Source organism: Penicillium bovifimosum, assembly GCF_028826915.1.
Source record: "Penicillium bovifimosum strain IBT 22155 chromosome Unknown utg000005l_segment0_segment0, whole genome shotgun sequence".
In the NCBI taxonomy this organism is placed as follows: domain Eukaryota; kingdom Fungi; phylum Ascomycota; class Eurotiomycetes; order Eurotiales; family Aspergillaceae; genus Penicillium; species Penicillium bovifimosum.
The window spans coordinates 3,784,564-3,805,062 of NW_026622714.1; the positions used below are offsets into that span (position 1 = coordinate 3,784,564).

Genomic DNA, 20,499 nt, shown 5'->3' on the forward strand with positions numbered 1-20,499 from the left:
TGTCCTCGGTGAGTCGGTACAATATTTTCTGGTTGTCGTGCATCTAGGCAGCCATTTAGATGCCGGTAATAGACCATTACTCCACGATATGGCATATGGCAAGTCTGTTCAACCATTACCTACCTATGGGGCCGTTATCTTTTAGTAAATTTCTGGTTTACTAGAATAGCAGCAAATCAAAGTTCTATATCAGCTTTCAAATATGTTTCCCGCCGGGCGTGGGATGTAGCTGATAATCCAGATACTTAATTGGAGGGGTATGATGTTTTGGAAGGAGGCTACTAAGCGCCATCAGCCGCAGTGGTGGCGGAAGCGATCGCCCAAAGGGAGCTCCTATTAGCATGGACATAGGATGGGTTGACCATCAGAGAGATGGTACCAGCAGCGTAGGTTCCAATGATGACCACCATGTCTCTTCAAGATGCATTTTCAGCCCTGTTATCCCAGTGTGCAGGGACATCACAGGACCATACGGAGCAGCAGACACAGAGACAACGCCCTGCTTTTTATCAATGTGGCGGTTCGTTCAGCAGGAGACAATTCGCCGGTCAATACCACAGGAGTGGTTCAAAATCCCTTGCTTGTTCAGAGGTTTATCTTGCTCTAATAAGTCCTTGCCTAATCTCCGTACTCGCTGATACCCATATCTCGAGTACCATGGGTGTATCGTTTTCTTCAAGGGCGATCGGCTTTCGGCATGCGCATGTTCATCATTGCCAGCATATTCCCCGCCGGACCAGAAGCACCGGCTTGGCTCTGAAGACTCTCCAGTAGATTCTTTGCCAGGTTGATATTGATGTTGTCATCCTCGTAATCTTCATCGTCTTCATCATCTTCGTTGGTCGTCTGGGCAGCCTTCCCTTTGGATGTACCTGCTTTGCCGGTAGACATTTTATGCTGGCGCCCGTTAAGATCTAGCACTCCCGTCCCTTGTAACTCCGCCTCCATCCGGCGGGAAAGCTCCTTGATCTCCTCCGTATCATCTTCGCCATCTGAGTCCAACTCCTGCACGCGTTTACGAATGGAATCAGATGAAGATGGCATTCCCATCATCTCTTCCATCATTCTTGCAAATTCGTCCTCGTTGAATGATGCATCTTTATCTTCGCCATCGCTGTCGACTTCCTCATCGTCATCGTCATCCTCGTCGACATCAGAATCGGAGTTAAAGTCATCGACGAAATCGGCACCATCGAAGCCCGCCGAATTATCATTTAGGAACTCTTCGAAGCGGGCAACGATCCGTTGGAGATTTTCTTGTGCACCAGCGTCACCAAAATCACCAGCTGCTGCTTTTTTCCCTTCGCCTTTTCCTTTGAGCTCTGTCTCCAGATCTTCAAAGTTGATATCAAGCCATTTTTGATCATCATCTGGCTTATCCCAGGTCTCTTGAATATCTTGGTCAGTGGGAAGAATTTCATCTCCTGTCTCCACATCCTCCAGCAGGAGTTTCATTTCCCTGACTGCGGCCTTGTCTTGATTCTGGGGGTCGTAGAGCAGCATCTCCAACCCACACGCAAGTTTCATTCCAGTTTCCGCGCGGTCGTACGCTGTTCGATCGTCGGTTGAGGGCAGCTTTCCCAGCCACGTATTCGGTACAGGGAATTCCTGGCTTTTGAGCTGCGCAAAGCCGACACGCGTGAACCGCACGCTGACGTCTACCAAGTCATCTGGCTTAAAAACGAGGTTGGAGGCATCTTTCGATCGTAAAGGACGCAAGGCGATTGGGTCGCGAACGTAGAACGCCTCTACAGCAGGTGAGACATATGCTGGCTTTTGATGTAGGAGGAACGCAGCCTTCCGGGGGATTGTGATGATGGCGGAGTGCAGATTCTCGCTGATCTGTTGAGGGTATTTGCGCAGACGGAAGAAGGCCTCTTCTTGGATTATTGTTGAGTGAAGAAGGCGACCGGGCTCGTCTCGGAGAATCGTTCGTGCCTCTGGAAGCGATAATTTCTCAGTGACCTGTCCTTGCGTCTCCCGCTTCGGCTTGATTATTCGGAGATCTCCTTGGTGAATCCACACCTGTTCGGTTGATATTGTTGATTAGCACACGAACCTCAGTCCCCGTGATGCACATTGGAAAGGCCAGGCACCACTTACCCTATTGTCTGCGACATCTGGTTCAATCCATGCTGGTATCGTTCCCGAAGCCTCGATGAGAAGAAACTCGCCATCACCGTCCATTACTTTGACCCATATGTCTTTATGACGCTTGGTCAATTCGCGGAGAATGTACACAATGACCCATTCATCTTCGATAGAGTCGCCAAAGTTGGTGCGACCCTGTAAACAGGTGATTCCTAAACCCCGCGGCGGTCAGCATTGATTGCGCTTCGTATAATCATTTTACTTAGATTGTAGAGTTCCATACCATCTTCTTTCTTGATTTCCAATCGAAAAGCCTCACGCTGCCAGATATAGTCCTTGAGCAGATCTTTGGTCAAGTCAGCTGCTGTACGCTGCACCTCCAACAATCGCGCTCGGGTCTCGGCAGCCTCATCGATAACGGTGGGGGCGGGGGAGGGCGAAATATGATAAATTGAGTATTCGACCGCGTCGTCCGGAAGCTCTGGTTTTGGGATAGGACGAAAGGTTGATTGAAACCACGCGAGATCCTCCTCTGAAGTCATGGCGGATCTTTGAACTTGTTAAAGGCCATGACCTCATGCATTCTTCTGATAGAAAAAAAGGCGGCGAAATTCATATCCCGTGATCACGCTAGGCCCAATTAGGCTAGAAATCAACAGAGGTGCTGACGCTAAACCAAAGGCGGCCGGGCATAACTCTCCCAAAACACGTCTATCATTGTCAGGCGTGAACTTCTAGTCCAAACTTCGCTCCTGCCCAAAATTGATGGTGATGGTTGCGCGTTAAATGGTCTTGGCCCACCCCTCCCTATACAACAATGGCCTTCCCCTACATCGACACACCGCGCACCGAATACGACGGCAACGCGACTTACCTCACAACCGGGTTTCGCAGCGCGGGGCGACACCACTTGTCTGCTCTCGATTCACTGGAGAATTCATTTCAGACACCGTCCAAGGACAACGATGTAATTAAAGGGTTTGACAGACGCGTCACGCCGCGCGCCGCCGCTTCGAAGTCAACGAGAAGCGCGTTACGAAACCTTCCAACTACAGCTCCTGGGAAAGGAGAGTTCACCCCGCTAATGAAGAGTGCGACAAAGAGCAACCTGTTAAGAAATATGTCTACGACCCGGGGAACAGATGGTCCAAAAACACCCGGATATCGGCGAGAGGCCTCCCGCAGCAATGCCCACACACCCGGTTTGCCTACAATCGACATGTCCGATATATACGAGGAAGATCGGACTATGGAAGAGGCTACTCCCGTACCACATGCCGCGAGCAGCAGTGCACAAAGTACGCCATTGCCCAGATATGCAGGGCGTGATGGAGGAGTCCTGGGCGACGGGCGCAACAATTTGTCGCTCAAGGACCAGGCCATGGTATGATGCTATTCCACATATTAGGCGGTGCTACACAGTTTTTGCGGCTAACACAAATCTTCACAGGCCATCGATCAGCTGAGCAAAGACAATTTCAATCTGAAGCTGAGGATTCACTTCATGGAAGAGCAGCTGCAAAAGGCTGGCCCAGAATACAACAACGAAGCACTCAATGAGAACCGAGAGCTCAAGGCTCTGCGAGTGATTATGCAACGCGATATCTCCCGGTACAAAAAGAGCCTTCAGCAGGCAGAGAAGGACCTTGAAGACTACCGGCTACAGCTGGTAGAAATGAAGGAGAAGGCATGGAGGGAGCAAGCGGATCAGACGGTACAGCGCGAAATGGACATGATGCGCGAAGAGCTTGAATCGCGTGATGAACAACTTCGAGAAGCCCGTGATGAGCTGAGGCATGTCAAAGACAACCAATCGCAAGAGACCGAGAAGCTTCATGACGATATCGCGGATCTCGAAGCAAGTGTACGCGAGAAGGATCGTCTCCTAGAGGAACGTGACGAAGAGCTCGAGCAACTGCGGCGCAATACCGAGGAGGCTGGAGCGGCTTCAGAACTCCAGCTTGAGCTGGACCGTGCCAGGGAGCAGATGCGAGAGCTTCAGGATAGCCTTGACCAGGCAAAATCTGACATCAGAGAATCCGAGAAAGCTGAAAGGCAGGCCATTACGGAGAAAGATCGTGCTGAGGAGGACTTGAGGGAGTTGCAAGATGAAATGTCAAACAAATCTTTCACCACCAAAGGACTCAGTCGGCAAATGGAGGAAAGAACTGGAAAGCTCGAAGAGGAGCTGCGCGACCTACAACAAGAAAACAATCATCTGAGGAAGGAATTGGAGACCAAGACAACTCTTGCAACTCGCCTAGAGGAGCGATATTCAACCATGCAACATGGCCTGGAAGACAACGCCCAGCATCTGGTTAAGGACCTTGATAAAGCTAGACGCGATCTTGATGAGGCTCGGCAGGACCTCAAGCGCACTTCTACTCAGCTGCAGGAGGCATTAGGTGATGTCCAGCGCGTAACGGATGAGAAGGAGCTTCTACAAACTCGCCACCGCGCGCTAACTGATGAATCGGGAGGGCTGCAGACCGACCTCGACCGGGCACAATCCAGAATCCGCGAACTACAAAAAGCGGTTCAAGTCGCTACTTCTCACGCCCAAGACGAAGGACACAACCTCCGCTGGCAGCACAAGGCGGAGGTTGAACGGTTGCAGGAGGAGATAGAGAACCAACAGAATGAGATCGAGGAGAAGGAGGGGCGTTTCGCACTCGACCAAAGCCGGTGGGAAAGCAGCGTGCGGGCTCTACAATCGGAGAAAGCCTGGGCAGAAGGACAGGTGGCAGAATTGAAGCGCACCATCGACACCCTTCAAGAAGCCGGTCAAAGTTATTCTGGAAAGGAGTCCAGATTACAAGAGGCTCTCGACAGCGAAAAAAAGCGCCACACACAAGAAACATCTATGCTGAATCGCCAGATTCAAGATCTCAAAGATGACCTCGACAAGACAAGGCGCAACCTTGATGGAAAAATGGACGAGCTACTTGCGGCAAAGCAGGATGCTCGGGCATCTCGACGCGAAGAGCAAGCACTTGCAGAGAAGGTGCGGGCTCTAGAAGACGAGGTTACTGTTTTGCAGGAGAGTCTGGCAGAGGAGCAAGAACTTGCCAAACGTCGACAGAATGGCGCCTCGGACATTAACAAGAACTTGGAGGAACTGATCGCCGACAGAAACGCACTCCGTGATAAGCTGGCAAACGCTCATGTCGAGCTTTATGACCTGCGAACTTCGCTGCAAGAGACTGAGGCCGAACGCGATGATCTCCAGGCTCAGCTCGAGCGGTTCCAGGGTGCAGACGACACCACCCGGTTCGACCGCGACAAACTCGAATTACGCAAGACGGTCACACGGCTTGAAACCGAACTCAAAGTGTTGCGAGGCACCAAAGCGACCCTCGAGGAACAGCTTATCTCTGAAAGTGAACGATCTGCGGCAGAGGAAGGTCGTCTTTCTGCTGAGATCGAACGCCTTCAGGACAAATTGCTTGCTGGGTCGAGTAACCGAGATCGGGAACTGACTTCGGCCAAGACCAAAGTCCAGCGGCTAGAGCGTCGCGTTCAAGAACTAGAAGCCGTTCTTGAACAGCAGCCATTGGTGGAGAACGAACAATCTGGACACGGAGATCTTTCCTTACTTCGACAGAGCCTGGAGGAGGCCAGGAAACGCGAAAAAATTCTCCTCCAGCGTGAGCACAAGCAGAAGTCTTCTGCGCAGACCTACAAGTCACGAGTTGAGGAATTGGAGAAGGATCTTCATGATGCTATGATGAACAAATACGAGTCACACTCCCTACAGAATTCTCCATCGAACAAGCTTCATGAAGAGCTGCGCAGTCTACGGAAACAAGTAGCCGACGCACACCGATCCCTTCAAAAAGTCAACACAAAGAACCGAGAGCTGGAACGAGCCGCGATGAAAGAAGAGGACCAGAAGGACTTCCATGAGCTGCTTAGATCCTCAACTCTCGAGGCTGAATCATTAGCCCTGAAACTTTCCGAACGGGAAGGACGCCTGAACGAATTGAAGACCCATATGCGCCGCATTCGCGAAGAACGAGACGCTTACAAGCGCGAAGCCGAAGCAGCAACCAAAAACATCGACCTACTGCAAAGACGCCACGACGAGATCTTAGAGAAGAACTCTCTTTCCAAGTCAACCAACAAAACCAAGCACGACAAAGAGATCCGAGGTCTAGGCAAGGAAATCATCTGGCTTCGTGCCCGTCTGCAGCGCGAGGAGAAGTTCCGCCGAGATCTTGCTTGGAGCAAGGGCTTGATGGAACTCGGTGAACGCGTCCGAGTCGCATGGTACGTCCTCGCCCAATTTCCTTTACTCTTTACACAGCATAGCTAACAGAAATACAGCAACGATGCCGACCTCCGCATAATTAACGAAATGGGCGTACAAGCCCGTGACCGCACCCCTGTCCGCACACCACGCCATAAGTTGAGATCCGCCATATCCCTCGTGAGGGCTGCAGTGCGGATGCAGAAAATGAGCAGCGATTGGAAGCGGACGAGGAAATTGGGCGAGGGGTTGAAGCGGGCTAAGACGGAAATGCTTAAACGTCGTGATAGCTCGAATAAGAGCTTGCTTGGGCAGTAGCTTTGTGTTTTGGTGTGTTATTCGTGATTTTGTCTGTTCTTCCAGCGTCGACCTTCTGTCATGAGAGATTCCCCCGACATGTGTTGCAAGTATCTTGGTTTTTTTTTTTCTTATTGTCGCCTTGTTCTGTCTTTCTGTGTCTCCTATCATTCATTCTTCGGGCGTTTCAGGGCTTGTTGGCTAGTCTATTCGGATCATGTGTGCATAGTCTTTCTGACGAGGAATCTGATAACTTAAGGACTATCATATTTGCCAGCGATGGACGTTGATTGGGCCCTAATTCCCATTAGCCATGCCTAGGGCACAACCTAGGGCACAGTGTAATTCGCGTTGCATTGCAAAGCAGTATGTATCATTATAACCTTGAATATCGGTGGACAATGGAGAAGTCCAAGTTTTCAGCAGGAGCAATAGTTTAAATTCGGCTGCATCTTGGGGTTCGGAGTAGTAGTATCGCATGAAGAGGTCAAACCCCTCTTGGTTCTTCTCCTTGAAATCGAAGATATCTGACGCTCGAACAACCAAAGTACCGTCAATGTTGAATCGGGCAGAGAGAATGCGCCCCTGTCTCGGACCAAACAACGAGATAACAAGAACCTAATAGTGGTATAAGGTTAGCGCTAACTTATGGGGATCACTAGCTCTATACCGGAAAAGTCGAAGTCTGCTTAAACTCGTCCTGGAAGAGACGGCACTGGATTGCATTAACAATCGGCCCAATCTCGCCATGGAGAAGGTTATCAGACTCGGCCACCGCTCCGGTGCATGTCATAAGCATAACATGCGGGCGGATTGTGTCTGGGCTCTCAGGGTCCTCTTGCCATTGTCGCCAACTTAAGGCTCTCCATTTTGGAAGATCGAGAGGTTTCGAATGCCCAATACGTAAACCACAGAGCATTCCTTGTGGTCCATCATTAAAGGAATCCTCAGCCCTAGATAAATAGACCTCATTAATCAACTGGTCAATTTCTCAATAGGTTATAAGTAATAGAAAAAAAGAGGAGGACCGAACTCACATGATCTGATGCCAGTTCGAGTTTTGCTCTATCGAAAAGGTATTATCGGCATCATCTTTCTCAGAGTAGTCTTTGAGGATGCTGATATATCTGGCAATTTGAAACGCCTTCTCATACGTAAGTGCGGTGTCTGATAGTGGCCATGACGAACGCCAATGGAAGAGCGCGTCGAAATCGTCATAGTGAGGGCGTATATGTTTAGGAATCCCGGTGCTGTGACTGCTGTCGATCTTGTAGGTGCTGTATTCTTCCTCAGATAAAGGTTTAAAGTCGAAGGACTGTTGGTCATCTGTAACATTGATATGTTGGAGAAGAACGCCAAGTTCACGGAGTGCATCACAGTCATAAGAGACCTGGCTTTTCGATTCTAACCCATTCAAGATGGAGTCGGCCTTTTCTTCAAACTTTTTTCTCAGGGCATCATGGTCCTGCAGCGCAGGCGGATTGACAGGTCTTGCAGTCATGATGGACGTGGAAACGCGACGAGATTGGTCGATAAAATGATGGAGAGACTGAGGGACTGAGAGGTGTGGAGATGGAGAGACGTGGAGGGCTGGACCAAATCTGGGGAATGTTTGGATGAAGAGGGTAGTGTACTGTCACCTGTGTACGCAGTCCTGTGACTCCTGTCGCTCACTCGCTCCTGTTCGAAAATCCCCTGGGCAGTGTCGGTGGCTGGATGCCTTTTTCAAGGGCAGAAAGAATAAGATAGTTCCATAACTAGGTAACTAGGTAACTAATTACCTGGAATAATAACTAACATAGGGTCCAGGGACCAGGGAGTAGACAGTAGTTATGTATCTTTAATATGGCATGCCCATGTAAAAGGTACTTGGATGCCATTCTGTTACGTCCCTCTACCAAAGAGTGCCTCACAGAGGACTTGGAGGAAGGACTCGAAGCCACGTGACCCTGCTTGGGCTCTCACTGTCCACAGGACCACAACAGAGACTGTCCGTAGCTTAGACTCCTTAGCGATTAGTCTGAATACAGAAATACCCCTTAGGATTTCTTCACTCCGTGACTCTGGTTCTAAACCCCTCATTTGGACCCGCCAGTACGCCGGTCCTAACACATTCGCACTATTTACTGTATTGGAGACACTCGCAGTAATAGAACACATGAAGCTCAGCCAACGCCTCGCCATTGCGAAAAAAAAAGAATAATAATGGATAACGCTTCTAGACAGCAAACCTCTTCGGAAACCCCCACCATAAAACACAGTAAGCCGTATGAGAGGAGGGTAGACTATGGGCAAGGGCATGGATTATTTGCTTTGGTCCTCTTTGGACGAGTCAAAGAGCGAGGGCTTTATGCTGTCGACCACCTAAGATGGGGAAAATGGAAACCTCACACGGAGAACATGATGCGAACTTGAGTCGTGTTCGAACGGATCATGCGCCTTCGCTGCCGAATTCTTGGGTCCATTCGGCGTTCCTCGTCAGATCCTCTCCGCTGACGGTTGGCCGTGAGTTCTTGACTGCCTTGATGAAGTCCTTGAGAAGAAGAGGTGGTTCGAGAAGCTGATCTGCTTCAATGTCAAGCCAGCTCATTTCCATTGCGCCCGCGTCGCCTGGTGAACATGGGGTTAGTTTCTCTGCGCCCTCGACGAGGACCTGTGTAGCAGTGGTTAGTCGCGAATTTGAAGGGTAAGAGCGGAGACTGCATACCTTCTTATAATGTGTTGCTCCTTGGATCTTGCGGATGGGCTGCATCAGAGCATCCTGCACGCAAATAGAGATATCACTGCCGGAGTAACCCTCGCTCAACTCGGCCAATTGACGGTAGTCGGCCTGGGTCATTTGACACGGTGTTGAGCCCACGGCGAGCATGAACATCTTTGCCCGTGCATTAATGTCGGGCAGACTGATGTGTACTCTTCGCTGGAATCGTCGCCGGATGGCAGCATCCAATTGCCAGGGAATATTGGTTGCGCCTAGAATCAGGACGCCCTTGGAATCTTTGCCGACACCATCCATCTGTACAAGTAATTCGGTTTTGATACGCCGCGAAGCCTCGGACTCTCCTTCGCCACGGGGTCCGCACAGTGCATCAACCTCGTCAATGAAGATAATCGCGGGCTTGTTTTCCCGTGCCATATTGAACAGTTGCTTGACAAGTCTGATTGCAAGTTAGTAGGTCTCTCCAAGCCAGCGGGTAGATGCTATTCCCTTACCTTTCACTCTCACCCATCCATTTCGAGACCAGGTCACTACTGCTGACACTGAAGAATGTGCTGTTTGCTTCCGTTGCCACTGCTTTGGCAAGGTATGACTTTCCTGTACCGGGGGGACCGTAAAGCAAGATACCCTTCCAGGGCTGGCGCTTGCCAGTGAACAAGTGCGGGAACTTGATGGGGAGAATGACTGCCTCTTTCAATGCTTCTTTTGCTTGTTCCAGGCCAGCAACATCCTCCCACTTCACGTTTGGCTTGTCCGACAGGATAGCTCCTTGAAGTGCCGAACGAAGCTTCTTCGCGTCCGCATCTTCGCCGTTATCGTCATCTTCCTTCCTATTAGGTCCGTGGTTAGCGACAAACGTAGGAATATGGGTCACTTGGCAAGCTTATCGATCCCAAGGGTTCGACAAGTAGAGCGAGCAAGACCAGAAACACAGCACTTACCCTCCCTTCCCACTGCCTTGCGCCACCTTTCCATTTGCGCCCACCGCACTAGGTTTCTTCCGATCCTCAGCGAGGTGATTCTTAAGCTTCTCCGCGCGATCCATATATTCGCCGGCCTTGGAGCGGATCATCTCCTTCGATTTCGGGTTCTTCTCCCATTTCAAGGCCAGCATGAACAACTCCAGTGCGGAGTAGTACATCTGATAAGCCTTCTCGTACTCGCCATCGTTGTCATTCTCGATCGCCTTCTTCACCGTATCGATCGCTCGCCCCAAGAAGTCCGTGTTACTCATCGTAGGCAATTCCGCTGTGCTTTATTGCTATCGGGGTAGAGGTGGCAAGTCGACCGCGGAGGCAGGTGATAAAGCGGGGAGAGAGGGGAGCAAGGGTTAGGTGCTGGGACCAGGCCGGAGGGATAGTCAAGGCGGTTCCGAAACAAAAGAAGACACGAGTAGTATGGGAATAGAGGAGCAGAGGAGAATAGAAAGTGCAAAGGCCTAGAACAGGGTGGAATTGGGAGGGGATGAAGAGTGGAAGTTGTTTACGGGCGGGATCGATTGATTTTCCCTTCTCCCACTTCTCCTCCAAGTTCAACATGGATCCCCAGAAACAGCTCCAAGCACTTTCGGAAGAGTTCCAGGGACTGCAGACTGGTATGTCTATTCCTCTACATGATATATAACATTCATTGACTTTAATCCAGAGCTCGAGAAGCTGGTCGACGCCCGCCAGAAACTCGAATCGCAGCAGCAGGAGAACGAAGGCGTTCAGGCGGAATTCGCCCAGCTGGACGATGACTCCAACATCTACAAGCTTGTCGGCCCCGTACTGTTGAAGCAGGATAAGACTGAGGCTACCATGGCTGTCAACGGTCGTCTGGAATTCATCGAGAAGGAGATGTCAGTGCCACTTCCTCTTAGCCCCGACCTGACGAAACTGTGTGCTGACTGAGAACGTACAGCAAGCGCATTGAAAGTGAGATTGACGCAACACAAGAAAAGAGCGAGAAAATGCGCTCAGAGGTACGCCCTTTTCGATAAAATCCAACCCCCCCCCACTAGTACATTCTGACCCCTCGCCTAGCTCATCCAACTCCAAAGCCAGGCTCAGCAGGCAACTGCCGCTTCGGCCTCAGCATAAGCTTCAATATCTTAGAGAATAACAGGCGGAGAGGGATATGTCGCCAGCAGGTGCTATATAGGTGGCGCGCGAGCTCCGGCGCTGGCGCCACGTGTGATGGGACCAAACATCCAATGGTTCACTGAGATGCAGAGCCTCCAGCATGCAGCCCTAAGACGTATCTTGGATTACAAGATGTCAAGAAACTCTGGGTATTGAAGGCCCCGGTTGAGCTGGGATACCTTGGAACGTATGATCTGTGCAGGTGCCCGACACCGAAACAGCGCATGGATCGGCTTGAAGATACCTATACCCTCGAGATTCAATGAATTCTATAAGAAACTGTCAATTGCGGCCCGTCTTGGGAAATGCCAGATGAATGTTTCCCGCTGTTCTAGCTCGGTGTAGCATAGGTATCCATCCATGACACTTGACCGAAGCTAGCCCGAATATATAGGTATCGCCCCGGGCAGGACAGGACTCATCCTCACCTCATGGGCTAGGTATAAAAACAAGTCTTTGGACCTTGGAAGAAAAAGAAACCGCGTATATGGATTGACAGAATCTATTCATTGAATCATAAACTAAACAGGTATGTACGGAAGATTTATTTAAGACTTGACCAGCAGGTTGGTGCCAGTCATCTCTTCAGGCTGCTCGACGCCCATCGCAGCCAGAACGGTAGGCGCAACGTCACCCAGGACACCATCCTTCTTGAGGCTCCAGTTTGCAGGGGCGTTGGCCATAATAAAGGGAACCTTGTTAAGGGTGTGGGAGGTCTTAGGGGTGCCCTTCTCGGTGAGCATCTCCTCGGCGTTTCTGAAATGTGTTAGCTAGCTATTCCCTGTATCGAGGTGTTTTTGTTTCTCAGTATGACTTACCCGTGATCAGCAGTGACGAACAAGACGTAATTGTTCTTCTTGCAAGCCTCGTAGATCTCGCCGATGGCCTTGTCAGTGGCAGCAACACCCTGGATAGCGGCCTCGTACACGCCAGTGTGGCCAACCATATCGGGGGAGCGAAGTTGTTCATGACAAAGTCAAACTTGCCCTCGCCAAGGCGCTCGGCCATCTTGGAACCGACGGCAGCGGCACTCATCTTCGGGTCCAGGTCGTATGTAGCCACGCGGGGCGAGGGAATCATGTCGCGCACTTCGTTGGGGAAGTCTTTCTCGATACCACCGTTGAAGAAGAAAGTGACGTGAGCATACTTCTCAGTCTCCGCAATGTGGCACTGGTGCAGGTTCTTCTTGGCGAGCCATTCGGCAAGCACATTGCCCATGTGCTGGGGAGGGAAAGCAACATCAAAGGTGTAGTCAGTCTTGTATTGGGTCATAGTGGTGAGAGCGATGTTCTTGGGGTAGGGGAAGTCGGGACGCGGGGAGCGGTCATAGTCGCCCAGCAGCTGAGTGATCTCACGGACACGATCCGAGCGGTAGTTGAAGAAGAAGACGGTATCATTATCTGTGGCGGCTCAGTTAGCCGTCATGATCTTGTCTTCTGTGTTCAGACCAAACTTACCCTGGACGCGACGCTCCTTGCCGCCAACAATGATAGGCTTCAGGAACTCGTCATTCTCATTCTTCTCGTAGCGCTCCTTGATGGTCTGCAGAGGATCCGAGCTTTCTTCACCCTCGCCAGTGACCAGACCCTTGAGGCCAATTTCAACACGCTCCCAACGCTTATCGCGGTCCATGATGTAGTAGCGGCCGACAACGGTGGCAATTGCGCCAATGCCGATTTCCTTGGTCTTTTGTAGGGTCTGCTCCATGTAGGTGACCGCGCTCTTAGGGTCAGTGTCACGTCCATCGGCGAAGAAGTGAATGAAGACTTGGGGGATCTCCATATCCTTGGCGACCTGGAGCAAGGCGAATAGGTGAGTCATGTTAGAGTGAACACCACCATCCGAAACCAAGCCGCAAAGGTGCAGGCGACCATTGCCCTCCTTAGCGCGGGTGAAGGACTTGAGGATGTTGGGGACCTTGCCCATCTCACCCTTCTTGAGGGTCTGGTCAATGCGAACACTGTCCTGCCAAACGACACGTCCAGCACCAATGTTCAGGTGGCCGACCTCACTGTTGCCCATCAAGCCCTCGGGCAGACCGACGGCGAGAGAGGATGCATCCAATTCAGCGAAACCCTGGGCGGTCTTAGAGTTGGGGTCGGCGAAGCCGGACATGTACGGGGTCTCGGCCGCGGCGATGGCATCTCCCTCAGGTGGGGAGTCGGGGCCTGCAATACCCCAGCCATCAATTACAACTGCAAGGTCTGTATTAGCCGGTGTTTATTTTGAGGACCTGGGTGGAAGATGATCATACTCAAAGCGACTTTCTGGTCGACCGAAGCCATAGTGGGGTTATTATGGTGATAGAATCACACCTAGACCGTACGATACTGATCAATTGCTGAACCAAGGAAGGTTGGATGATACCTAGGTAGATCTACTTACCTTTAGTAGTTGTTTAGAGGTGAAGAGATTGAATAAAGGAGAATCTAAGTAGCAACGCAGAAAAATGGCTCGCCGGTGAAGGAGGGGCATGGACCTCCCGACGTCACCGTCACCGGGTGCCAGGAGCGTATTTTTGCTGACATGAGCAGCTATTCGCGGCCGGGGAAGCTCCATTCTTCCGACTCTTCCCTAAACAACCGACACCAGCCGGGATCTACTCGTCCATCATATTTCTTTCCTCGGCTTCTCCCTGGTCTGGTTCTTTGGAAATGGCTTCTCGATCTCCGACGGTGGGCACCCCACTGCTAAAGTCCTCGGTAGCACCCGAGACGCCCTCGAAAGACGCGACTGCACCAGCACCACAAACAGTACCTTTCCCTTCACCACAGACCTTTGAGATCATCCCACCACTGCATGGAATTCTCTCTCGCTTGTTCTCCCCTAAAGGAGACGAAGCTGGTTCATCGGGAGCTCCCGGGGAGACAACAGAAGCACCAGGGGCTTCCCAGGCACAATCCCAACAAGCACCCTCAAGCGTACCTAGTGGTGCGGTGCCAGGAGTACCAGTTCTCAACCCGAGCGCCAATCCCTCCCTCGATGTGAAAACCCTTCCTACGGCAACCAGCTCTGTCAGGATTCGAATCCAGAAGGCTCGTACAGTTGTTGAAGGGCTGCCAGATGTGCATCGCTCTGTCGAGGACCAACAGATGGAGATTGCAGAGCTGGAAGACCGTTTGAGACGTTTACGCTCTGTCATCTCTGACTTCGGGAACCGAGCAGGGATGCTACATGATGACAATATGAGGACCGTGGAAGCCTGAGCACCACAGAAGCGTCAAGCGTCCCCTGGGATCTATGCATAGCGGGAAATCTAAGCTAGCCAGGTGCTGCAAGATTTCCAGGATGATTTATTTGGCGTTCTTATATGGAGAAAGATACCCTGGTGTTTTTAATGGTCAACCCAGCAACAGCCTCATTGTTCTCGATAAGCTGTGGCAACAGCCCGCAACAGCGCAGCGTCTGTTCTTGCCTCTTTGTACTTTTCTTTTCACTTTCAAAATACTTAAAAACCGAACCAAAATCCACTTTTGATCTTGTCAGGTCCAGCCAATCCCCCACAAAGAAAACGGCGACTTTTTTACAATTTTTCATAACATAATCACCTAATCCGGTCAGCTGTCTCCGATATCGTTCGGCGAGTTAAAAATCAGCTGAGGCGCAGATCCCCGCCCCCACTAACTCGAATTCTTTTTTCTTCTCTTTGCTTTCCCTCTCAACCTATCTTTCTCTGTTTTATCTTCAAGAAAAGACAGAAATTCATCTCTCATCATGGCTACTTACGCTCTGTCCGATTCCCACCGGGATGTAAGTACTCCGTCTGCCCTCATTTCTGGATAGATATTGACTCATCGATTACAGCAAATGCACAACACTCTTGTGGCCAGCGACCCTGAGGTCGCCTCCATCATGGTATGTCGAGTTTCAATCAGTCCGATTTGCAATTGAGTGCATTGACTACATCAAGATCTGATTTGGCTAATTCATATGTTCATTACAGGAGAAGGAGATTCAGCGTCAGCGCGAGTCAATCGTCCTGATTGCCTCCGAGAACTTCACTTCCCGTGCCGTTTTCGATGCCCTTGGTTCGCCCATGTGCAACAAGTACTCCGAGGGTTACCCCGGTGCTCGTTACTACGGTGGCAACCAGCACATCGATGCCATTGAGATCACCTGCCAGCAGCGTGCTCTCAAGGCCTTCAACCTTGACCCCGCCAAGTGGGGCGTCAACGTTCAGTGTCTTTCCGGCAGCCCCGCAAACCTCCAGGTTTACCAGGCTCTCATGCGTCCCCATGACCGCTTGATGGGCTTGGATCTCCCCCACGGTGGTCACTTGAGCCACGGCTACCAGACCCCCGCCAAGAAGATCTCTGCCGTTTCCACCTACTTCGAGACCTTCCCCTACCGTGTCGACCTCGAGACTGGTATCATCGACTATGACACCCTTGAGCGTAACGCCGAGATGTACCGCCCCAAGTGCCTGGTTGCCGGTACCTCCGCTTACTGCCGTCTGATTGACTACAAGCGCATGCGCGAGATCGCCGACAAGGTTGGCGCCTACCTCATTGTCGACATGGCTCACATCTCCGGCTTGATCGCCGCCGGTGTCATCCCCTCTCCCTTCGAGTACGCCGATGTTGTGACCACCACCACCCACAAGTCTCTCCGTGGTCCCCGTGGTGCCATGATCTTCTTCCGCAAGGGTGTCCGCAGCACCGACAAGAACGGCAAGGACGTCCTGTACGATCTTGAGAACCCCATCAACTTCTCCGTCTTCCCTGGCCACCAGGGTGGTCCCCACAACCACACCATCACCGCTTTGGCCGTTGCCCTCAAGCAGGTCGACACCCCTGAGTTCAAGCAGTACCAGGAGCAGGTCATCAAGAACGCCAAGGCTCTTGAGAATGAGTTCAAGGCTCTCGGCCACAAGCTCGTCTCCGACGGCACTGACAGCCACATGGTCCTGGTTGACCTCCGCGCCAAGAGCCTGGATGGTGCTCGTGTTGAGGCCGTTCTCGAGCAGATCAACATTGCTTGCAACAAGAACTCCATCCCCGGCGACAAGTCTGCCCTCACCCCTTGCGGTATCCGCATTGGTGCCCCCGCCATGTCTTCCCGTGGTATGGGCGAGGAGGATTTCAAGCGCATTGCCCGCTACATCGACCAGTCCATCAACCTCTGCAAGAAGATCCAGAGTGAGCTTCCCAAGGAGGCCAACAAGCTTAAGGACTTCAAGGCCAAGGTTGCCGACGAGAGCGTCCCTGAGATCTTGGCTCTCCGCAAGGAGATTTCCGAGTGGGCCAGCTCTTTCCCTCTCCCCGTTTAAATGCACGAGGGATGAGTATGAGCTACGGAGACAGAAATAAGGATTTATCCTACGACTTCAACATCATTTCGTTATACGATAGAAAAATACCTGGGTGCGTTTTTAGGGGTTAGATACCGGACTGTTTTTTCAACCCTGTCGCGGGTCATTGGGATTTGGGATTGTTTTTTATCTTGCATGTGAAACGAGCAATGTTTTTGGCGGTTGAGCCTCGCACTTATTCAACAGCGGGGGCTCCCATGATTTTCAGGAAAAGTTCAACATTATATTGGGCGTCCTATGTACATTCTACAATCTATTCTCAACACAAGGATCTATAGAATCCAAGGACTTTTTTTCCTCAGTTGCTTCTTCCTACACAGACTCACAGTATGGGTCTTCCTAATTGAGCGATGTTATCTAAGGTAGCATCACGTGGTAATCCCCTCTTTCCGTGGTTCAACCGTTCAAGTTTCTGCGTATCACCGTTCTTCACCTTAGATCGCTCTCTGACTTTCAATCACTGCCTGTTTCTCGTTTTACTCCATTGGACCCCCCATCCTCAATCACCCATTCGATCTGTTCTAGGCTCTAGCGATAAGGCAGTATCTTATCGCCCCAGAGTCCGGACCATCACGGAGGCCTCAACTACCTAGATCACCGGTCTCGTGGTTATCAAAGGGATCTGAAGCAGTGCAGTGCACTGGTGGACAGGTGAAAGCAGGACGTTGCCCACCATGGCCAATGCTGCTCAGTGCTACTATTGCTTTGAAACCCTCCTCGCTTCATTCGAGAACCGCGAGCCCGCCAGTCTGGCAGCCGTAGAAGCCCTCTGGGAGCAGCATGAACAAACCAAGAAGTTGTCGAGTCTGAAAGAGCAGATCGATGAGGATGATACAGACCAACAGCTATCCGTAAATGAGCAAGACGAAGACGACGATAGCAGCCAATCGACCCAGTTGAGTAGTCAGCCTCGGACGCTGCAGCTCCCTCACGTCAGTCGTCTACAAGGCGATTTGTCGGCCTCTTCGTCATCACCATCCAATACTTCTTCCAACTCTCTTCAGTCGAGCTCAACAAACATAACCACGCCAAGTACAGTCTCCGAGAGCCCCTCCCGGCTGAGATCACCTGATCAGCGATATCCGCTGTTCGTGACATGGAATATACTGTCACGAACCGGACACAAGACTCTACGCGGATGCATAGGCACATTCGAGGCACAGGAGCTTGCAGCGGGGTTGAAGTCCTACGCTTTGACCTCGTACGTGGTTCCCAAGACATACCTACCTGTCTGGCTGAAAGATACAAACTATATGTCTACATGTATCCACTGTCGACCGATTTGAATGTTAACTCTTTCCTTTAGGGCCTTTGACGATTCCCGCTTCCGACCCATCCCCGAATCTCTCCTCCCCTTGCTATCGTGCTCTCTCACACTCCTGGGGTCCTTCGAGCCATGTACAAATGCAATGGATTGGTCGCTAGGCACTCATGGGCTGCGTATTTCTTTCGTACACCGCGGCCGTCGCTATGGTGCCACATATCTGCCTGACGTCGCTGTTGAGCAGGGCTGGACCAAAGAAGAGACTGTGGAGAGCTTGATGCGCAAGGCGGGCTGGGATGGCGGCAGCGGCAGTACTGCACGGAAGCTACTACGGGGTGCGGCTAATGCGAGCGCAAGTGCCGCTAAGCCTTGGGAGCAAGTCTCGGATTTCCGGACGGTGAGATATCAGGGTCTCAAGGCTAGTGCTAGCTACGCGGAGTGGCAAGAATGGCGAGCCTGGGTTCTCTCGAGAGATGATGGGAAGGAGGTCCTGGAAGGCTTGCGATGATTGCATTTTGCTTTGACTATTGTCATCTCACATGTTGACGCTATGAGTGTGGGATTGAAAGACCGTTATGACCATGATGACATTATATTTAGCAGTGGCCTCGCATAGGCCTCGGTCAATCAAGATATTGGAAAGAATTTCACATGTTCACTGTTCAAAGAACCACAAGATATAAACACTGTCATCACTCGTTGTATGTCATCGAAAGGATAGTCGCAAACGAAAAAAAAGGCCAGCCCGTAATATCCCCATCAACATGGGTCAGGCAAGAGACAAAGGGTACGTATATGTATATACGCACATCCTAACGAGGAGTCCGATTCCACAGACCAGCAACAACCTCCTTAACCCTCCTCTCCTGCGCCTTGATCTGCTCCTCAGTCTGCCCCCGCGCATTACCCCGACTATCAAACTGCACCTGGCCCCCAGCGCCAGCCTCATCCTCCCTCACCGGCGCATGGGTTTTCTCCTCGGTGACCTCATCACCATTAACCCTTTCCGGCTTCGGATCAACACTCATAACCCCATCCATCATAAACCCACCGCCCTCACGCAGCTTATTAATAGCCCGCACGGTATCGATAGCACGGTGCAAAGTGCGACGCGCATTGAAGTTCTTCTTGACAGTCGGCAACAGGTCCTCGCCCGAGCCGACGGTGATCTTGTCGTAGGGCGGGTTGACCCATGGATGCTGGAGGGCTTCGTGAGCTATCATGCGGGACTGGGGGTTGATGGTTAGACAGCGGTTGATGAAGTCGCGTGCTTCCTGTGAGACGCCACGCCAGTACTCTAGTGGAGTGAAGGAGTAGTCGGCTGCGAGGATGGCTTGCATTTCTTCGAGATTGGAGTCTCGGTCGAAGGGGGTGTAGCCGCATAGGAGGAAGTAGGTGATTACGCCTATGGCCCAGATGTCGCTGTGGTGTGTGGTGAATATTGATATCCTGATATCCTGATAGATGGAAAAGAAAGGGTAAATGCTTACACTGGTTTGCCGTGTCCGCTTTTCTTGAAGATCTCTGGTGCCATGTACCCCGGTGTTCCGCAGGTCGTTGTCAGGACGTGGAATTGTTCTTCGTCCATTATTCTCGACAAGCCGAAATCGGCGATTAGGAGATCGGCGTTGTCTTCTGGTGTGCGGAAAAGGAGATTCTCGGGCTTGAGATCGCGGTGTACGATGCCATGGTCGTGGAGGTATGCGACGGCTGAGAGTACTGCGCGTATCAGATCTGCTGCGTCGGACTCGTAGTAGCTGCCTTTGCGACAGATGCGATCGAAGAGTTCTCCTCCCAGTGCAAGATCGGTGACCAGATATACTAAGCCTCGTCAGTGAATTGTCACTGTTATTTCAAAGTGGCCAGGACAAACAGTTGTTCATTGTTTCGAAGTAATCGACCAGCGTGAGGATATTCTGATGGCCCATCGACACTTTCTTCAATACTGCGATCTCATTCCGGACCTATACAATTCGAAGCTGTTAGCCAACTGCTCTCCTCTTCAGCAGATCTACAGCTGTGGCTGTAGCCCTTCCAGTACACACCATATGCTCCCGCCCGGACATTAGCCGCTTGTTGATTACCTTGGCCGCATAGTAGCGACCGGTATCAATGTGCACACATTCTTTGACAACAGAGTACGAGCCAGCGCCCAATGTCTTTCCAGTCTTGTACCGGCATGGCTGGACCTTGGGCTTTTGGCTCGGGGGTGGTGCTGCCATTGCGAATCAAACAGAGAGAGGGCGGGGATGCGCGGCGCGGGGGGGACGGGGGATGGTCGGGAAGTCGTGCGCCAACTGCGAGAAAGATAAAATTGAAGAGCGAGGCGCTGAATGGGCCTCTAGTATATAGTAGGCTGGGTATATAAATGTAGGCCGCTGTGTATGTGTATGCAGGTATTCGAAGTCAGCCTCGGACAGGCTGAGACAGCGCACAGAAGCGCGT

General features: G+C 51.4%; 11 protein-coding genes across 11 annotated transcripts; 5 read left to right on the forward strand and 6 right to left on the reverse strand.

Moving 5' to 3' along the window:
- Positions 1-675: 675 nt before the first annotated feature.
- On the reverse strand, positions 676-2,633 carry N7515_006635 (putative regulatory factor Sgt1; the record flags this gene model as incomplete). The annotated part of the gene is made up of 3 exons (XM_056667379.1): positions 676-2,025; positions 2,104-2,303; positions 2,375-2,633. 3 exons carry the CDS (start codon positions 2,631-2,633, stop codon positions 676-678), a joined length of 1,809 nt encoding a protein of 602 aa, XP_056520975.1.
- A 275-nt stretch (positions 2,634-2,908) lies between these two features.
- N7515_006636 (putative spindle-pole body protein (Pcp1)) lies at positions 2,909-6,658 on the forward strand (the record flags this gene model as incomplete). The annotated part of the gene is made up of 3 exons (XM_056667380.1): positions 2,909-3,475; positions 3,542-6,360; positions 6,418-6,658. 3 exons carry the CDS (start codon positions 2,909-2,911, stop codon positions 6,656-6,658), a joined length of 3,627 nt encoding a protein of 1,208 aa, XP_056520976.1.
- Positions 6,659-6,934: 276 nt separating this feature from the next.
- Positions 6,935-8,138, reverse strand: N7515_006637 (uncharacterized protein; the record flags this gene model as incomplete). The annotated part of the gene is made up of 3 exons (XM_056667381.1): positions 6,935-7,255; positions 7,308-7,590; positions 7,675-8,138. The coding sequence occupies 3 exons, from the start codon at positions 8,136-8,138 to the stop codon at positions 6,935-6,937; spliced, it is 1,068 nt and encodes a 355-aa protein (XP_056520977.1).
- A 930-nt stretch (positions 8,139-9,068) lies between these two features.
- N7515_006638 (AAA family ATPase VPS4) lies at positions 9,069-10,590 on the reverse strand (the record flags this gene model as incomplete). Its single annotated transcript, XM_056667382.1, has 4 exons — positions 9,069-9,290; positions 9,345-9,795; positions 9,851-10,186; positions 10,298-10,590. 4 exons carry the CDS (start codon positions 10,588-10,590, stop codon positions 9,069-9,071), a joined length of 1,302 nt encoding a protein of 433 aa, XP_056520978.1.
- Positions 10,591-10,805: 215 nt separating this feature from the next.
- N7515_006639 (tubulin-binding prefolding complex subunit YKE2) lies at positions 10,806-11,437 on the forward strand (the record flags this gene model as incomplete). The annotated part of the gene is made up of 4 exons (XM_056667383.1): positions 10,806-10,950; positions 11,001-11,196; positions 11,259-11,319; positions 11,381-11,437. Coding segments are annotated over 4 exons (459 nt in total), but the record flags the coding sequence as incomplete, so codon positions are not given.
- A 590-nt stretch (positions 11,438-12,027) lies between these two features.
- Positions 12,028-13,764, reverse strand: N7515_006640 (phosphoglycerate mutase, 2,3-bisphosphoglycerate-independent; the record flags this gene model as incomplete). Its single annotated transcript, XM_056667384.1, has 5 exons — positions 12,028-12,235; positions 12,298-12,386; positions 12,452-12,879; positions 12,937-13,674; positions 13,734-13,764. The coding sequence occupies 5 exons, from the start codon at positions 13,762-13,764 to the stop codon at positions 12,028-12,030; spliced, it is 1,494 nt and encodes a 497-aa protein (XP_056520980.1).
- A 49-nt stretch (positions 13,765-13,813) lies between these two features.
- N7515_006641 (Alkaline phosphatase-like alpha/beta/alpha) lies at positions 13,814-14,038 on the reverse strand (the record flags this gene model as incomplete). The annotated part of the gene is given in 2 exon segments (XM_056667385.1): positions 13,814-13,846; positions 13,865-14,038. 2 exon segments carry the CDS (start codon positions 14,036-14,038, stop codon positions 13,814-13,816), a joined length of 207 nt encoding a protein of 68 aa, XP_056520981.1.
- Positions 14,039-14,133: 95 nt separating this feature from the next.
- On the forward strand, positions 14,134-14,685 carry N7515_006642 (mediator of RNA polymerase II transcription subunit 9; the record flags this gene model as incomplete). The annotated part of the gene is made up of 1 exon (XM_056667386.1): positions 14,134-14,685. One exon carries the CDS (start codon positions 14,134-14,136, stop codon positions 14,683-14,685), a length of 552 nt encoding a protein of 183 aa, XP_056520982.1.
- Positions 14,686-15,193: 508 nt separating this feature from the next.
- On the forward strand, positions 15,194-16,748 carry N7515_006643 (glycine hydroxymethyltransferase SHM2; the record flags this gene model as incomplete). The annotated part of the gene is made up of 3 exons (XM_056667387.1): positions 15,194-15,229; positions 15,284-15,334; positions 15,423-16,748. 3 exons carry the CDS (start codon positions 15,194-15,196, stop codon positions 16,746-16,748), a joined length of 1,413 nt encoding a protein of 470 aa, XP_056520983.1.
- Positions 16,749-17,464: 716 nt separating this feature from the next.
- N7515_006644 (AMMECR1 domain-containing protein) lies at positions 17,465-18,562 on the forward strand (the record flags this gene model as incomplete). Its single annotated transcript, XM_056667388.1, has 2 exons — positions 17,465-17,991; positions 18,097-18,562. The coding sequence occupies 2 exons, from the start codon at positions 17,465-17,467 to the stop codon at positions 18,560-18,562; spliced, it is 993 nt and encodes a 330-aa protein (XP_056520984.1).
- A 304-nt stretch (positions 18,563-18,866) lies between these two features.
- N7515_006645 (serine/threonine-protein kinase) lies at positions 18,867-20,276 on the reverse strand (the record flags this gene model as incomplete). The annotated part of the gene is made up of 4 exons (XM_056667389.1): positions 18,867-19,476; positions 19,545-19,875; positions 19,928-20,018; positions 20,100-20,276. 4 exons carry the CDS (start codon positions 20,274-20,276, stop codon positions 18,867-18,869), a joined length of 1,209 nt encoding a protein of 402 aa, XP_056520985.1.
- Positions 20,277-20,499: the final 223 nt, after the last annotated feature.